The sequence below is a fragment of the Cygnus olor genome, chromosome 1 (genome assembly GCF_009769625.2).
Source record: "Cygnus olor isolate bCygOlo1 chromosome 1, bCygOlo1.pri.v2, whole genome shotgun sequence".
Taxonomy (NCBI): Eukaryota; Metazoa; Chordata; class Aves; order Anseriformes; family Anatidae; genus Cygnus; species Cygnus olor.
This window is the reverse complement of record NC_049169.1, coordinates 112,992,055-113,009,731: the sequence shown is the minus strand read 5'-3', so window position 1 is coordinate 113,009,731 and position 17,677 is coordinate 112,992,055. Positions and strand designations below refer to the sequence as shown.

General features: G+C 42.9%; 1 protein-coding gene across 1 annotated transcript; it reads left to right on the top strand.

Moving 5' to 3' along the window:
- Nucleotides 1–15,134: 15,134 nt before the first annotated feature.
- On the top strand, nt 15,135–15,937 carry CLDN14 (claudin 14). The gene has a single exon (XM_040577159.1). The coding sequence runs from the start codon at nt 15,227–15,229 to the stop codon at nt 15,935–15,937; it is 711 nt and encodes a 236-aa protein (XP_040433093.1). The 5' UTR covers nt 15,135–15,226.
- The last annotated feature ends 1,740 nt before the right edge of the window (nt 15,938–17,677 follow it).

Genomic DNA, 17,677 nt, shown 5'->3' with positions numbered 1-17,677 from the left:
GAAATTTTCACTGAAGACTGGTGGTCACCAGCAAATATTTATTATTACAGTGGTAACAGCAAGTCTTGGCTTCACTGGCCTTTTACTACTTTGAGTAAACAGTTACTTGCCAGATTATTATTATCTTGGCACTTGATGCAAAAAACTGTAGTTTCCATGTTTCTTAAAGCTGAGTATACATTTATTGAATGAAAGCATTTATTAAACATACGGGGACAGATTCTCAACAGGCATTAAATAACTTGCCTCCACTTGCCAAGAAGCCTTGCTTGTTATGTTTTATTATGCTGAGAACTGCAGGTTGCATGGGTGGAAAATGGTAGAAAATGGAAATAGGTGGAAATGTGGCTTTACTATGAAGAATCAGGCCATTTTATATCTCCTGGTATCATGTAGATCTGAACTGTGTGGATTTGGATTGCCCTCACAGTTGCATTTATGTTACAAAATCATGACTGGCATGGAGAAGTTAAATAGGGAATAACTGTTCTAATATAGGAAGAAAGGGACATTCAACAAAACAAGGATATAGCAGGTTTAAAACTTTAAAATTAAAAAATAAAAAATAATAAAAGAATATTCTTTATCCTCTGCCACGGGACACTTAACATTAAACTTCTGCACACATTGAAAAAGTAATTGGATGAAACAGTGAAAGAAAAAGTCATTAAGGTGAAACACTAAGATAATATTTCAGGGTCAAGAGGTCTGTGATCATCAGCTTGTTGGAGACAGGGAGAGTATTCTGGAAAATAAATATTACATGCTTTTCCTGTTTTTACTCTCCTTCCTAAACCTCAGCTATTTGCACTTTGGGGATAGTCTACAGGATTGGATGAATCTTTGATCTAACTTGATGCAATTTTTTCTATATTGATATGTAAAATACATTTTGTGAGTCAAAGAATGAGAAAAACTTGCACAAACAGGCTTCTGTATATTGAGATACACACTTAAGCTGTAACCTGGATTTAAACCATAGCCAAATTCTCCCAAATTAGAATGGTTCAGACATAGTGTGACCATAGATTTGGTGTGATCTTGTCACTGGACATGTTGATGGCACACAGAATTACTAGGTGAAGGAATACCTTGATTTCAAAATCCAGGTTGATTAAAATTAAGTAGTGTTTTTACAGTTTTCTAAGTTTGCTAAAACTTTATCCATCCCACAGATATCTCTTTTGATCTTTGGGAGAATGAGGCAAATCCTGTAGTCCTCCTCGGTTTTCCTTACCATGGCTGAACTTCCACTGAAGCAAGCCAGACTTTCACCCACATCACTAGGGCTTTCTCCAGCGATGATAAAGACCAGCAGATAGACTATCCTCCTGGCTGAATATAGGGTATTGTAAAGGGGAAAAACTAAGATGGTGCAATGACTCTGTGATAGGTGTTCAGAAGCATGAGTTATGTGCACTGCTGGAGTCTGGCATACATTCCTCTGCTCAGGTAGACATCACCAAACAAAAAAAAAGGCTGCAAATAAATGTTGCTTAACAGTAAGTTGAATTAAAATCATCTGTTAACCCAATTTTTGTCTTTCACTTGTTACTCTCTGAGTTGATCACCAGCTGAGTGATCACCCAGTTTATCACCCTTGCAGTCATATCCTCTGAAAGCTTATTGTTGTGAACAGTGACAAGGAGATAATTTCCCAGCATCCAGAACTAAAATCTTGGTCCAGGACTCATTCAAGTGAATGGTAACTTCAATGGGTGCTGAATACAGTACTCAGAGTTTTCTACCTCCATCCATTTGTCCCATTTGTACAGTGGAAAACAAACAAAACCCAACAAAAACAGGTAGGTAAGTCAGAAAACATCTAGGGACAACTTGTGATGTTAGTCACAGAGAAGCTACCCAGATGTCACTGAGAGGCCTGCAGGCTTTAATTTCCTCTTCTTTTGCAGTAAGCGTTTTGCAAAATGATTCATCAGCCATACAGCACAACACGCTGCACTGCTTTATCTATCAGTGTTCAGATGAACTATTGCTACTGGCCAAATCCAGGGGATGATTATTCCACAGCATGCATTAAGCCTCAGGAAAAGGAAGACAGTTTGGTACATGTGGAAACGGGCTCATATCCGTATCCTCAAAAAGGCTTTAAAGCAGTTCTAGAGAGCAAGAGTTCTCACAGAGAATCTGATACATAACATAAAGAGAGTTTGACCCCGTCACCGTACCTTGAGTCCCGGGACCAAGCAGCTGTTGTGATCTTCACAGGATGCATGATATTCCAGTGATATGTGATAGAACGGAGGACAAATAAAACAGAAAGGGTAGGGATTAGATAGTTTAGGTCCAAAAAGCATTAAACAGCCCTTGGTAACTCCTGGGAACTATTTATTGATTCCTTCTATGCACTGCACATTGCCATTAAGTGATTTCATTTCCTTATTTTTCCTAATCACATTGCTTGGTTTAGCAGCCTTTTGCTCTCTGAAACCTGGGGGTACATAGATAAGTTCATTTTCTCATGTGGCTATACTTTTTATTACACGTGAAAAGTTGATACAGTAAAAGTAACTCCTTGGAGCCAGCAGGTCTGGAGCTTTCATCATCATGAACCACCGCATCAAGGAAGCACCGGTGGGTTAATTGCTGTGTTAGGCTCTGGCAGACTATCGTGTGGCTTTTCCCATCTCTGTAGCGGGCACTAACAAAGACCTTGGAAGATGTGGCTGCCTCTGAAAAGCATATTGGAAATATGCGACATGGGAAACGGTAGTAAGAGACCAGAAATAATAATAGTAAGGCAATATTAGTGCCATTGCTGTAATGGTCAAATCCTTCAGTCGTTATGCAAGGATTCGGTTTGCCATTATAATAGCAGTAGTAATAGCAGGGCAACCACATTGTAATAGCCCCAGGCATGTGGCTAGCCAGCCCCAGGGCACCTGGAGCACCACGGCAGGTTTCCCTTCCTCCCTTGGGAGCAGATTCCTGAAGTAAGGCCAGCTGTGAGGGAGAGCAGGGACAGGACAATCCTGGACACCGCCATTCCCCTTGCAGATTTTGCAGTTGGCTCAGGGCAGGGCTCACTCAGCCTGGCTGCTTGGCAGCACTTACCTCTAAGCCAGGAAGAAAAATCCACGGCTACACTGGAACAAGAAAGAAATGAAAACAGAGATCCAGGACATTGGGTATGTTTCTATTGGCTCTGGCTGCTGGGTGCAGTGTATCAGTAGCTGCTAGTTCCCGAAAGGTCCCTCCTTTGCAGATATTTACAGAGGCATCTGCAGCGGGCAACCGGACGGCACCTAAATGAATGAAAAATAAACCCACAAAACCATATTTCCCATTCTTTGGAACATAGTAAAAGTGTCTCCTGTTCCTTTCAGCACCTAAATTCGATACATTCATCAGCTCATGAAAAGACACTGGCACATGATCCAGGGAGACACGCATTCAAAGGAAACAAACCTGCGCCACCCAGTACTTTCCAAATTAAATAAATACCCCCGTCATTGTGCCTAGTTTTGAAAACCCAGCTACTAGTAGCGTGAATCATTTTTTCCTGTGTGATGCTGAGCCCTTTGGAAGACCTTTGCTTCCACAAGGTTTAGTGCTCCTTGTAGCACAAATGATTTGCCCTTGCTTAAAAAGTAATTGGTTTTCCTCTGCAACTCTCGGTTGTATTCATTTGGTGACGTCCAACATTAAACACGTGCTCTAGGCAGAGAGTCATGCGCCATTTAGTGTTAGCAATAAAACAGTTCATTGCAGATGGGCGTAGGGTGTCCGTTCCTGTCCTGCTGCACAGGGAAGAGGATGACGTGCTCTTGGCAAAGCCTGAACCTGCCGGCACTGCGCCGTAGTACTGACCCTCGGAGCTGGGCTGACGGGCATCGCCCTCCCTTCGCTTACAGCGTTCATGTTCATCCCGTGAGGGGTGTGGAGAGCCAGCACCAGACTTAAGACAACATTTAATCCTGTTTAAGGGGTTTTAAATATTGCTTGTGTCTGCTACTCCCCCTCACAAGGGGCGAATTTTCACCTAAACAGGCCGGCTAATAGAAGAGCTCCTGACATCTGCTCACCCCCAGAAAAAGAGCCAGCTTTGGGCCCAGAAACAAATCTGTAACATGAGTTGCGAAACAGTCTGGACACAAACCCAGAACGACCTGTGCTGTGTTTTACATGAGCACAGTTTCTCTTACTTATTACGCTGCTTTATGATTCCACATAGACAGAAAGAATTAATTTCCCATTCATGTCCAGGGACTACACACACTAGCAGCCATTAGACGTAATTCGTCACCTGTTCAAATCCCACATGCATTGATAGGAAAATTAAATTCAATTTCCTTTCAAGTTTAAATATCTCTATAGATATTCCCCAATACAGGAAAGCACTTAAGCTAGTGCTTCATCCTGAGCATGAGAGCGGTTCAAGCGATGTCAAGTGCTTTCCTGGACAGGGCTGTGATCAGTCGCAGACGTACACCTGCACCTGAGCGCGAACACCCAGCAAACGCTGAGAAGTTAAGGCACCAGGGTATTAGAAACACACTTGATTATTGTTGAGGTCCTGTGATTTTGCTCCTGTCTGCAAGATTTTCAGTTAAAAAAAAAACAACACACAAAACCAGGGAAATTAGCTATAGAAAGGCAACATTTCAAAAGCACATAGTTCTCTTAGTCTCACGGGGAAAATTTTACACAATCCTAGTTTCAAAATAATGTTAAGGTTGCAAAATTGAGCAATCATAAAAGTCAGGAAATTTAAAAAGTTAGTATGTGTCTTTTAATGTTAGCTCAGCAATAGCAAATATATGTAGTGGGAGAAGTTTATACTTGCAATTTCTGTGTTAAATATAAAGTTTAAAGTATTCTTGTTGACCATTAATAAGCAACATAAACTATATCGGGTATTTAATGTCTGTAAAAGGCATCTTAATTATAAGAATTTCCTGGCTTTGGAATTCAGAGGACTTGATTTTGAAATATAAATTGTCACTGCTGGGTTTCTGACTTATTTTGGCTCTTTTCTCACTTATGGGTGAAAGTCATCACTGGGGAAGAATGGGAATTTCACCTGTGTTATAACACAATTCTCACATCAGAATAGTTTTGTGATGTTTATGAAAGGCCGTGATTTATAAAGTTGGTGAGGACTGGCTTAATTTTGGGGGGTTTTGTGCGCGGTAAGAACTTCTGTGGTAAAGAGACCACAGTGCTTCCCCCTTGCTGGCAAGAGAACTAAACCTCCCAAAACAAATGTGCTCTACCTGAATTAATAATATGGAGCTGTTCCACAAAATGTTTAAAATACAGAATGATCTTTCCAGGCCAGATGTATGACTTTCTCAAATCTACGTGTCGTGGTTTAACTTACCGTGAAAACCTAAATACAGTGTGGTGGTAGTGTTTAGATAAGACAGATGTAGAGTGCAGCGCAAGCTTGGTCTTGCAGAAACGCCGATCCTTATAAATGAGCTGTATTGCGCTGTGGGGTTTTCCTGGCTGACTCTTTCAAAACCCAGGCTAGATTAAATCATCACAGCTGGGGAGAAAATATCAAGAGTTAAACAACTACTTTATGAGAGTTGTAAGAGTGTGAAAGTTTTAAGAAGTTAAATAATTACAGCACTCTCTGAGAGCTACAGCAAAGACAAATGAGTTTGTGGCTGATGGTCTTATTTATTCTGGTCATGTAGTGAAAGACAAATGAAAGTGTCAAAAACATGGGGAGAATTTCACGCAGGGCCACAGATATAGCTATCAGAGCAAATAGAGGGCAACGCACAGCAGTGAAGAGTCCCAGGTGTGCTCAGCTCAAAGGGAGGATGATGCCCTGAGCACAGTGCTCCCACCAATTTGCATGTTGCAGGTGGTGCCACAGGTATGTGCATCCTGAGCACTCTGTTACTTGGCTGCCAGTTCGTTTGTTAATGGGGTTAAGTTGGGGTAGGAATAAAATATGGCTCCCATGTAGGTACAGAAGTCTGAGGATCTACAGCTTTGTGTAAAACCTCCATGACTGTGTTGCAAATCCAAAGTTAAGGCAAACACTGAAGGGCAAGGAAGATCTCTTTGTCAGGTCTGATTCCGATGTATCAGATCTTTAATAGGATGGGCTTGAGCAGCTGGTCTCCATTTACACCAACACAAATGAGCCCAAGCTCACCGAGGTATGCAGGGCATGCCAGCTCGCTGCTCCAGCTTTAGCAGTGACATTTATCTTCTTGTGCAGTTCTTACAATGCCCACCACCATAACAGCCCCTAGGTACATTAACCAGGTTAGGACATATCTGGATTTTCTCAGATGGATCTTCAACACACCCAGATCAGTAGGGAAGAATGGGGAAGGTTGGCCATTGATCTGGGGCTGCCAAATATCTGTCCTGAAGACCACTCACAGCAGCATTGCCCGCCAGCCTGCTGGGATCTGCCAAGCGTGGGCAGTGGCACTGAGAGCATGTGTCCCCCCTTAGGCAGCCCAGGTGCCACCAGTGCCTCATGCTGGCCATCCATGCAGGCCAGGCTCAGTTTGTGCAGCACAGCCAGGAATATAGAATATACTGCTCAGGGGCTCAGCCCACATTTCTGCCTGGGAGCCTTCCTAGGCTCCATGGAACCAAAAAAAACCACATGGGAACCAAAAATTACAAAAAAAAAAATCAACAAAAAAAAGGTGAGTGGCCTCTGTGGATGGCTGGGATGAAGGCTTACTGGTGCAGAAAGGAGAGGCAAAGGATTGATCCACATACTTTTTTTGCACAGAGGCTAGCTGCTGCCAGTAGGCAGTTTAGCTCAGAGCAAGCAAATGGCACCCCTTTCCCCCTCCCCTCTTCGTTCTGTGGCTGCTGAGTGAAACACGGCAGCCCAGATCTTGTTTCAGGTTTTGCCAGGGTGCATATTTCCTCCCTTAGATCTTTTGACAAGAGGGCACTGGCCCCTCCACGCAGGCTCATGCCCAGGATGGAGCTCAGAGCCGCAAGCAGTCCCAAGAAGGAGAGGAAAGCTGCAAAGGTGCAGTCACCCAGCAGGCTATGCACTGCAGTGTAAACCCTGCAAATCTAATTTCAGTCTTCAACAAAGCAATGGTTCACATAGTAGGGGAAGTTTCTGGAAGCACCTGTATCAAAGGATAACACAGGCTGGGAACACGATCCCTTTCTGAGGTCAGTTTGAGCAGTGGCTGAAGGAAAACTCTGTCCTGCAGCAAAGACAACCTAAATTGCAATATATCACACGACCTTACAACAAAGATGAAGCTAAATTGGGATGAAAACTATTTTAAGCATTATTGAGCAATGTCAATAGCGTGAGAGTGGGGGGACAAGAGGAAGAAGGAGAGAGCCTAGGTGGGACACGGGTAACAAAAAAGGTATGATACCTTTCAATAGGTATTTCCAGGGCATATGCATCACCGAGGTAATTTGTTTAGGCTGATTCAAGGAAATATGGCTGGGAGAAGGAGCATGAGAATTTAGCTTGGCACTCAGGATGTACTTCTGAATGGTGAAGTGTACCAGACTGCAGAGCAGCCCGCCACAGGAAATGTTAGAAACTCCAGGGCTTGAGTCATTTAAAATCTGACTGGGCAAAATCACCCAGGAGTAACCTGAAGGCAGTGTTCACGCAGGCTGCGCAGGCATTGCAGACGCTGGTCGTAAATTATAATAACTCGGATACAATAGGTAGCCAGCCAGCCGCACGCATGCAGACTGGGGGACGCAGCTCAAAGCCTCCATCTCCCAAACGCCGCGTTGGTGCCACCCCATCCCCACAGCTGAGTGGCACCGTGTGGATTTATGCTAGTGGACAACCTGGCCCAAAGGCTCTTGACATCCGGGCTGAAACAGCTCCAAGATCTCTCAGTGCTCCAGGGCAATAAGTGCTCTGTTTTAGCTGTTAGACTTTTGTAATCTGCCTGGGCAGCGATTAATTTACCAGCTCACGCTTGCCGACAGGAATCCTCCAGGGCACGGAGCCCCCCGTAAGTTCTGCGTCATTCAGGCTGCAACCCTTTCTGCAGATGTGGTGGCCTTTTAATCTGAGGGCCTGATAAAAGCTCAGCCTACGCACAAAATTTCCCTGCTTCCAGCAGATCGTGTTCCAAAAAGGGATATGGTTGTTTCAAATGCCAGGCTACAAGGAGACTTTCTGATGTTGATTTGGCTACATTTATTCTGGAAGGAAAGGGTCCACAAAGACACTGGTAGGCAAACAATTGGAGTTTCAGTTCCCATGCCTCCTTGTTTTGCACATTTTTTTTTGCATACTGACACTGTGTATAAACACTGTGAATTATCTCACCCCCCCAAAATGCTAACTGTTATCTTGCCTTCTCCTTGTATACTAGCTTTCCAATGAAATGCTCCATTGAGTTTAAAGCAGAGTCTTGGTGGTCTTATTGTAATACAACGGTGTTTCAAACAACAATTAATTTACCCTCAGTTGAAATTATTTCCACTTTGCATGTGGAGAAGAAAAGCCCAAACTATCAGAAATGCGACCCAATGTTTAGTGTTCAGCAAGTGGAGCCACATACCTGATTTTCATAGTACTGAGTATTTCATAGCACATTACCTTGTCCTGTTTCCCACTGAATTTCTTAATAGTCAAGCTTGTTGTGTTTGGTACACCCGGAAAATGAAATCTGGCATTTGTGATTTGCCCAATACTCCCTCAGAATTTTGTGGAATAACATAGATAAACCCCCAAGACAGCAGCCTCATTTGTCTCACTTCCCTGAATAAAATCCATTACTCTAGAACAAGTGAGGCTCTAAAGGAAAAAAAGGCTGCTTTATCATGTACATATACAGTACCTCATAATGTTTGTGTGTATGCAGATGGATCCAAATTAAGATTAACCAAACAAGTACTAATAACTCCAGAAGAGTTTCTTCCAAAGCCACAGTCAACATTTAAGAAAAGAGTTCATTATTTCCAGCATGTTAAGCTTACTCATCTAGCAGCGTCCCATAGGCAAACAAACATCTCCTAGATTCAGTAAACCAATTTTAGTGAAAGGATTGACTTTCTGAAAGAAAATGAAGGTTTACAGTGTATATTTGCTACAATGCTCATTTAAGACATTAATATTATAAATATAAGACAGAACTAAGTAGCCATGTTGTATGTAATGCATTTTATAAATGCACTATTCATCATCTCCTCCTCTATGTTACACTATATGGAGAAACCTCTACCATATTGTGGATGTTTATTATCTTTCAAAACTATTAACCTTGGCTACATTCAGTAAAAAATGAGATCATGTGAGCTGCAAGTGGTCCAAGCACAAGAGCTTTTGTTCATGCGCCAACCATATAATTGTATGCATATATACCTCTGTCTGAAGACATCAATCATTTTCATATAATCAAAGTTTAGCTTTCAGATAATTTTGTCCTTCAATTCTTGTTTCAATATCACAGTTTTTTTGGTGGACCTTGAGACCCTGCTATAGGTATGACAAATGACTTCAAGTTTCCCGGTTCTTAGAGCTTAGATCTGGCTCCCCATATGGCAGATTTGAGCACTTCATGGTTTCTCAAACTAAGCATCCAAAAACTAAGCTGCTCAAAATCTCTGGACTCTTTGGAAAGCTTTGATCCAGATGAGCAGTTCTGGGGACTATCCTGGAGACTATTCTTTCATCCCTTAACCTTGTTGTCTGTTCATACCATGCCAATAGCTTCATGTTGTGGTCTTTCTCCCTGAGGCCTGGGATAAGGCCCTGCATGGAGCACTTCAGCAAGGAGACCCATTCCTCTCAGTTGCCTCTATCTTCCCCAAAAAGCAGATGGCAGTCTGAATGGCAACTCATCCCAGCAAAGATCTAAACCACCCCCTGAGCTACCTACCTCACCACTGGCTATCCAGAGGGCAGAGATGACAAGAGTCCCAAATCTGCGGGGGTAAAATTATGTGGGATCAAATTGTGGACCTGATACTTTTCAAGTTGTGTGGTTTCTACTTTTTCCGGGTCTTTTGACATTTAAGCAAGTTCAAGGTGAAAATTAATCTTTTGGTTTGTGCCCCTGAACAAAACCAGCCAAACAAACAAAACCCAAAATGTGAAATACTTCTGTAACAGAAAAAAAAATAATGGAGTCCACTCAAGAATATTTCAAAGCAAGAGCATTTTAAAGACAAGAGCATTTGGTGCAGAGATAATGTATGGCTGGTCTCAGGCAGAAACAAACCACAAAATGAATGGAGGTACCCTTGGCAGCACCCATGGCCAACACATAGACCCGAAAAAGCAGCAGGGGCAGATGGCGCTGGTGTTGGTGTGAAGGAGCCCGGCTGTGCAGGAGGAAACAACGAGGCAGCACCAGGCTGGTTAAAACCCAGCAGCTCTGCACGGGGGAAGTCCTGCGGGCTTTGGGGTCTGAAGAGGGGTTCATGCTCCTCATGCACATCTGGCAGCGTCACAGCTGTGCTGCAGTGATCAACGTCAGACTTTGCCGCTAGGCCTTGCTTCTCAGAGAGGGCTTAGAGTGGGTGTTGTGTCAGGGCTGGTTACAATGTGCCTTTCAAACTTTTATTGATTTCCTAATCTCTTCTTAAGGAAAAAAAGGGGGAAAAATGAAGAATTTTGCTGCAAGCCCTACAGGCCTTATTTCCTGGAGATCTACTCACCCACGCCCACATACAGGGAGGGATTTCTTCTTAGAGAGTGAAAAGTGCCAGCCAATTTTTTTCCCCTAAAACATTTCAGAAGGAGTTAGCAATTAAAGGGCCTGGCGATGGGGAGACAGCCAAACCCGAAGCATTGGAGCAGGTAACCTTGCCCACCCTCCCAGCTAAAGCACAGCTTGTTCATGCCTTAAGATCTGATTCAGCTGGCACTTAAACATGTGCCCAACCTTAATAATTCAGGTTGTGTGAGATTAAACAAGCAAGTAAAATGAGTGCATACTTCAGGGCCTGGCTGAACTGAAGTCCCCAACGGGGAGCACGTCAGGCCTGACTCTGCTGGTTGTCTACAAAGGACTCCACTGCATCTCAACACCTTGCACTTCCCCTGCACAGGCTGAGATTGCCAGATTTCCAGAGTTTTTGAGAGAAATGGTGAAGAATTTGAGGGGCTGAAGTGAAAGCACAGGTAAGTAAGGGTACACTGATAAATACCAAAATGACTGAATAAAAATCCATCAGCAGAACATTCTGCAGCCCCGGGGGGGAGAGTCAACACAGCCAAAGTCTGCATGCATGAGAAGAAGCAGTTCAAGGGTCTGGCTCGGAAAGAACAGAAACATAAAGGATAAGACTGATATGGGTAGGGAAATAGTAAAATGAGAAACAATGAAAGAGGCAGCAGTAAAACATGCATCTGTCATTTAATCCAGGATAAATACCCAGATTAGTGACATTGGTTTCTGCTGTTTATTTGGAGCTTACTTTGGAGACATGTCTCCCAAAGCTAATGCAGCTGTGATACAGCCCAGTGGAAAGTACAGCCCGGGATTTATCCCAGCTATAGCTGTTCTTGTACAACACAGGCAACAGACAAAACAGCAGTTTATATGGAAAGGCAGTTGTCTTTCCAACCCGTGTGCTCTTAACGAAGTTGGCATAAACTGGCAGAACAAGGAAATGAAAAGTTTCACAGTTCACCATTTTTCAAAGTATTTTACAAACACTCAGTGCTTAGATGGGCTACCCTAAACATGCATGCTGCCCTGCTCTTGGTCCAATAATGGGCCTTGACATTAGGATCCATCACCCAGCAAAACAGCAGCACTCATCAAACCAGGTCTGCTGCAAGGGTTTAGTTCAGCTGTCTCAAAGCTTCATGCTGGCACAGGCCAAACTGCACCAAGAGGATGAAAAAAAAAACGATTTATTTGAGATGATGGGATGGGATGGGACAAGAGACCGGGATGTTGCCAGTGTTATTGCTGGAGGGGATGCAAATAGACACCACCGTGACTAAAAGGGGCTTCCTCCAAGAGAAAAAGCTTGTGCTTCATATCCTGGGCACCTGACTGGGAAAGGCAAAAGAAGAAACAAGCCACTTCAGTAAGGTACTTGGTTTGAGAAAGCCATTCCTGCCTTTTCTAGCAGTTGTGCATGGGGCAGTATCTCTACTGGCTCCCCTAGATAAGCAGCCATTTTACCAACATGCATAGGTTTTTACCCTGTACAGATATTGTCTTTGCTTCCTCACAAAAGCTGGCTCTGGTTCTCTCATTTTTCAAGCACATTAACAAACCCAATCCATGCAGAAAAATGACTTGCTTCTGTTCTTGCATTTAACTAGGCCAGCCCAGGAGAAATATTCAACCAGCCATTCACCTGATCCCTCTGTGGTGGTCATGTTCCTCACCTAACCGGTTAGGAACAAGGCTGTAAGGTGAGACATTTTAACAGGGCCATTGATGTTCTTAGAGATAAAGGCATTCAGTTTCTGCTGGCTTTGCCACTTTCAGGTAGGGAGCGGTGGAAGCTCCGCAGTGGTTTTATTCAACATTATTCAACAGCGGCATTATTCATTCAGTGGCATTATTCAACACCAGGGGCAGCTGGCTAAGGAAGGCACATGGAAAACCTGAACCAAGCAAGTGGGCTAATTAACACCAGTTTCTTAAATTAGAAGGCTCTTAATGGCTAATGTTTAAAAACAACACCCTAATACTATCTAAAAATAGCTGCTGCCAAGCCCCAGGGTATTCTGACCTCCATTAAATTGGAAGTCCATTTCACGTGACTGGCGGTGTAAATCACATTTACCTTTTATATCCTGTTCTCTCTGGGATTAGCTGCAAAGCCTAATGCCTGACCTTGAAAGCCTATTTGCAAACATGCAGGAGTAACCTTTAGCACTCTCCAGAGAGGTGCGCAATAGATGGGTATAACCTGTGGACCAAGCAATCGGACAGAGAGCAACCTGGGCTTCCACTTACCTGCAGATGTGTGCATGGAAGAAAACCAAGGGAGTGGGGGACAGTCAGACCAGGCAGGGACATGAAAGTTGGTGCTGGGGTTAGGGTCTGGGACTGGGGTGGGGTGGGGGACACCCCAGCTTCATCTCCAGTTCAGTGACAGATTTCCCATGCGACCTGGGCATGTTCCCATCCTTGTGCCGTGCCCCAAAGCCAAGTCTAGCTCTCCCTGATCTAGAAGGAATATTGCCAGGATGATTCCTCTAACATGTGGCATGCTTATATATAGCGATATGCCTCACAAGAAACAAAGCGTAATGTAAAAACAAAACAAAACAAACAAAAAAAAAACAGCAGTTTAGTTTTCCTTTTGCTTGATATATGAAACCAAATAATCTGGAAAACAATCATAGTTTGAGAATTTCTAGAGCTCTCAGCCAAGCAAGTGGCAGGAAGAGAAACCAAATGTTCAGTACTGATGGAGACAACCACTTGCTTACTTTTGCTGTGCTCCTCTGCTGTGCTTGGCCTTAATGTTTGTCCCGTGATATTGCAGTACTCTGTGATAGCTGTTACAAAGAGAGCAATATGAAACACAATCTTCCCTGGCAGAATGCAGACAGATCCTGCGACCAGCACCTACCTAAAACAAGGATTTCTGAGAGAAACCCTCTGATTTTTTCTCACTATTTGCCAATCGGGCAAATTATTTCAACAACCACAGAAAGCAGCTTATTTTTGTTTAAGCATTAGTTACAGAGCACCTGAAGGGCCAAAAAATCCTAAAATGAGCCCTGCTCAAGCAAAGCTGGCCTTTGGTTTTGCTCTTCCCTTTTAGTCTGAGGGCCTGGTACTTCTTGGCAGACCCTCCATCCGACACCGCAATTTTCCCCACCCCACGTCTGCGCCTAGAAGACACGCTCCAAACAAAAGAAAAGGAGCGTGTCTAAGCACAAGGCTCTCAGTCTGTGTTGTTGCCCTGCCTAACCCATGCAATCCCCATGCTTTTCAATTTTTTTTTACTTTCCTTTGGCACAAGGTCTAAGGTGGATTCTGGGTTGTTCTGGGAAGAGACGCTCCATATTTCTGTTATGCAGAGATCAGTGCATGCCACGGCATTGTCTGGAGACAAAAATCAGCACTGGTGCACACCTCAAGCAATCCTGCCTCATTAGTGAGATAAGGTGAATGTAAACCAGCTTTCGCTTTCCTCGACCTGTGTTATTTTGTTGTTCTAATGGTCTTCATTAGTTTCACCAGATGGTTTTCCTCCCTTTGCCTGCTAAGGCCCAGTCCTGCAAACACTTACGCTTTCTCCCATAAACATGCGTTCAGCACATGCATAGGTCTTTGCAGGATTGGAGCCTAAATTTGTTTCTGTTTCAGAATTCCAAGTTGGATTTTGATGCAACAGTTATTTTACATATTAAAATATCAGGTTTCTGCCCACACACATAATGCATGATGTATAACAGACCTTGCAAGGCAGCCATTGGAAAAGACCACTTAATCTGCGATTTATACAGAAGGAAGAGTTCCTGTTCCTTGTCTTCCAGCTAGAATTTATACACAACGAAACTGTGAAGGTGTTGCTCCTCAGAAGCTCCATGATGTACATCTGGCTTCACATGCTGTCATTTAGACCACAGCCTAAAATCATAAGCTGAGACTCCACAGAGGCTAATGAAAATTATTCCCCTTTGAGTTGCTTTATTAAAATGCAACCTCAAGAAATACTGGCAAGTCAGGAAAGTGACTTTAATCCAATACTTGTTATCCTCTTCCACAGGTTTTAAATCACTCTCGTTGCTCCCTAGTTTGAGCAAATACGCCCTTATTGTTTTTGTAGTCCTGCTATGACCTTCTGGGAATGTTTTCATCATGTAAAGCAAACTGCAGTTCCCTACTTTATAAATCTCATTCATTCCAAGTGTTAACACTAGCTAATTCTCTGCTTTAGAAAGAAATCATGTTTGTTTTTTTGAAGAGTCTGCTGGGAAGAAGAATATTTGAATTTAAAATATTTTTTTCCATTTCATAAATTGTCTTGAATTTTCTTCCCAGTGGGCAACAGAAGACTGTTTATATAAGGAAGAGGGAAGCTTACTTTCCTATTACTTCCACAAAAATACGATTAACAGCGATAACTATGCTAATTATTGCACTAACTGGACTTGGAATGCACCTTACTGGCTGGAGAGGTAATGCATTTGGGTAATAATTAACTCCTTTTTTCCTCAATTACCTTTTATTAGGAGAGCAGAAGGTGTCAAAGTAAAACAGCTGCATATCTTCCAAGAAAAGCCCGTGTTTTCTGAAGGAATTCGAGTGGAGGTGCTTTATTAAGGGAACCAGTCAGGACAAACATTAGCATGGCAAGCACAGCTGTTCAGTTACTTGGCTTCTCTCTGAGCCTGCTCGGTCTAATTGGGACACTAATTGCTACTATTCTGCCACACTGGTGGCGAACGGCGCATGTAGGCACCAATATTATAACAGCTGTGGCGTATATGAAAGGTCTGTGGATGGAGTGTGTCTGGCACAGCACCGGCATCTACCAGTGCCAAGTCCACCGCTCCCAGCTCGCACTGCCTCGTGACCTCCAAGCAGCCCGTGCCATGATGGTGATTTCCTGCGTCCTTTCCGCGCTGGCATGCGTGATTGCTGTCGTCGGAATGAAGTGCACCCGCTGTGCCAAGGGGACTTCTGCCAAAGCCTCCATCGCAGTCTCCGGGGGGATCGTCTTCATCCTGGCCGGTCTCGTTTGCCTGGTACCTGTTTCCTGGACCACTAACGATGTAGTTACAGATTTCTACAACCCCCTGCTTCCTCACGGGATGAAGTACGAGATAGGTCAAGCCCTGTACCTTGGCTTTGTCTCTGCATCTTTGACGATCCTCGGAGGCGCTCTGCTGTGCACGTCGGGCCAGTGCAATGGGAACGAGGCACCCTACCAGCCGCAGCCCAGAGGCACGAGGAGGACTGCTCCCTCCTGTAGACCACCAACTGTCTACAAGGGAAACCATGCTTCTTCCCTGACATCTGCTTCCCATAGCGGCTACAGATTAAATGACTATGTGTGAGTTCCCTAAGATTTGCCTGCGGGACACAGCTGCTTTATAATTTCTGTGCATGGCATAAAACAAAGCTAGGATGATTTTTAATTTATAAGGGTTACGATACAAAGTTTACCATTGTTCATTTCTTCCTTCCCTTTCTTTCCATAGAAAGAAAGAATGTGAACACAAAACTGCTCCCTTCAGTGCATGGAGAATAAATACAAAGGAAACTGGGATATTCTGGGGACTGCACATACCTGCCTACTTTAAATTAGGGATTTGGGTATAGGCAGTCCAAGGGCAGTTTTACTGCAAGTAATGTTTTGGTTTGTAGTTTCTGCCCTGCGACAAGCACAAAGTAGAACTGGCCACGACTTGTTATTTGAACAGTGTCCCAACAGAAGATGCAGTTTTGCATAAAATAGAGAACTTCATGGCAAGACACGGTGATTTCCTGTTAAGTTTCTTATCTCCATAATGCATGAATGTTTCCTTATAACCAGGTAGTATTTTGTTTTGACTTAATTTTTTGTTTGCTTTGTTTGTTTGTTTTTGTAGTGCCTAGAAATACAAATTTTAATAGTATTACAACACATGTGTTTGATAGTATTTCATAGCTGATATTTTAAAATGATACTGCAATGTTTTGACCAACAAAACAAAATGTTAGGACTTTTTTGAAACAGCATGATTCATCATAATGGAAACAAATCATTCTGTGGAATAGAAGTGGGTTTTAGAAATGTCAGCCATAAAAAAAAATAAAAATCTATTTGATGTTAAACTTCTATTAAAAGTGGAGAAAAAATAATTATTAGAATTTGCCACAGAATGGACATTTACCTCTTTAGCAGATGTAGCATTTTGTATAATCCATGAATGTTATGCAGCAGTAAAACAGTTTCTAGAATCCTATCCCCCAAATACCATGTGAGCATAATAATTTCTTAGACTCAATCCTGACTTTTTTTTCCCTGGGGTCCTGACTGAAGGGGCATTAAGGTAAATAATCATATTTTCATATACTTCAGCAGAATTTTGGGAAATTTCATTCTGCCAGACTTTGGCACAAAAAGCGGTCTCTGTGCTGGAAGAGCTTACACACATGGATTGTAATCATTGCCTCTCAGGAGCAATATAATATGAAGGTACTTCTAAATTTCTGATAAAATGTAATCATTACTCAATGTATTCAAACAATTAAAAAAAAAAGAAAAGCCCATGTCATTTTACATGAAGTTCCTTACAACATGTACTACAAGACCTTAGTATCAAACCAGCAAAAAAAAAGGAAGCCCTGGATTACTATTAACCCCAGAGAGCTGTATGTCCCTGTGGAGCAACATATGGACCAACACATTGACATTTAATAGGGTTAATAAAAAAGTACTTCCAACAACTGCGAGGGAACTACATGTGGTGTAATTCATTTGGCCAAAAGCCTGTTTGCAATTACGTTATCACCAGGTAGCACCTCCAGAGCTGGGAGTCTTTCAACACTTCCCCAGTTTCCACTCTGAAACTCCCTTTCTGTGGCTGATCACCTACTTTTTTTTTTTTTTTTTAAAGATGATTTGAATTGTGACAGAGTATTTTTCAGCATTAATACAAGTTATCATCATCACCACTTATAATAAAATAAAATGACATTTCCATGCAATTTCCTGAGAGCAACAATCACAGAAAGGATCTGGGGCCAGGCTCTGGCACTTGAGTGGTAAAAACCTATCATGTTTTATTAACTGTAGATATTACATATGATGT

Coding starts and splice junctions, on each gene's coding strand:
- CLDN14 (XM_040577159.1), top strand. CDS start 15,227: ATGGCAAGCACAGCTGTTCAGTTACTTGGCTTCTCTCTGAGCCTGCTC.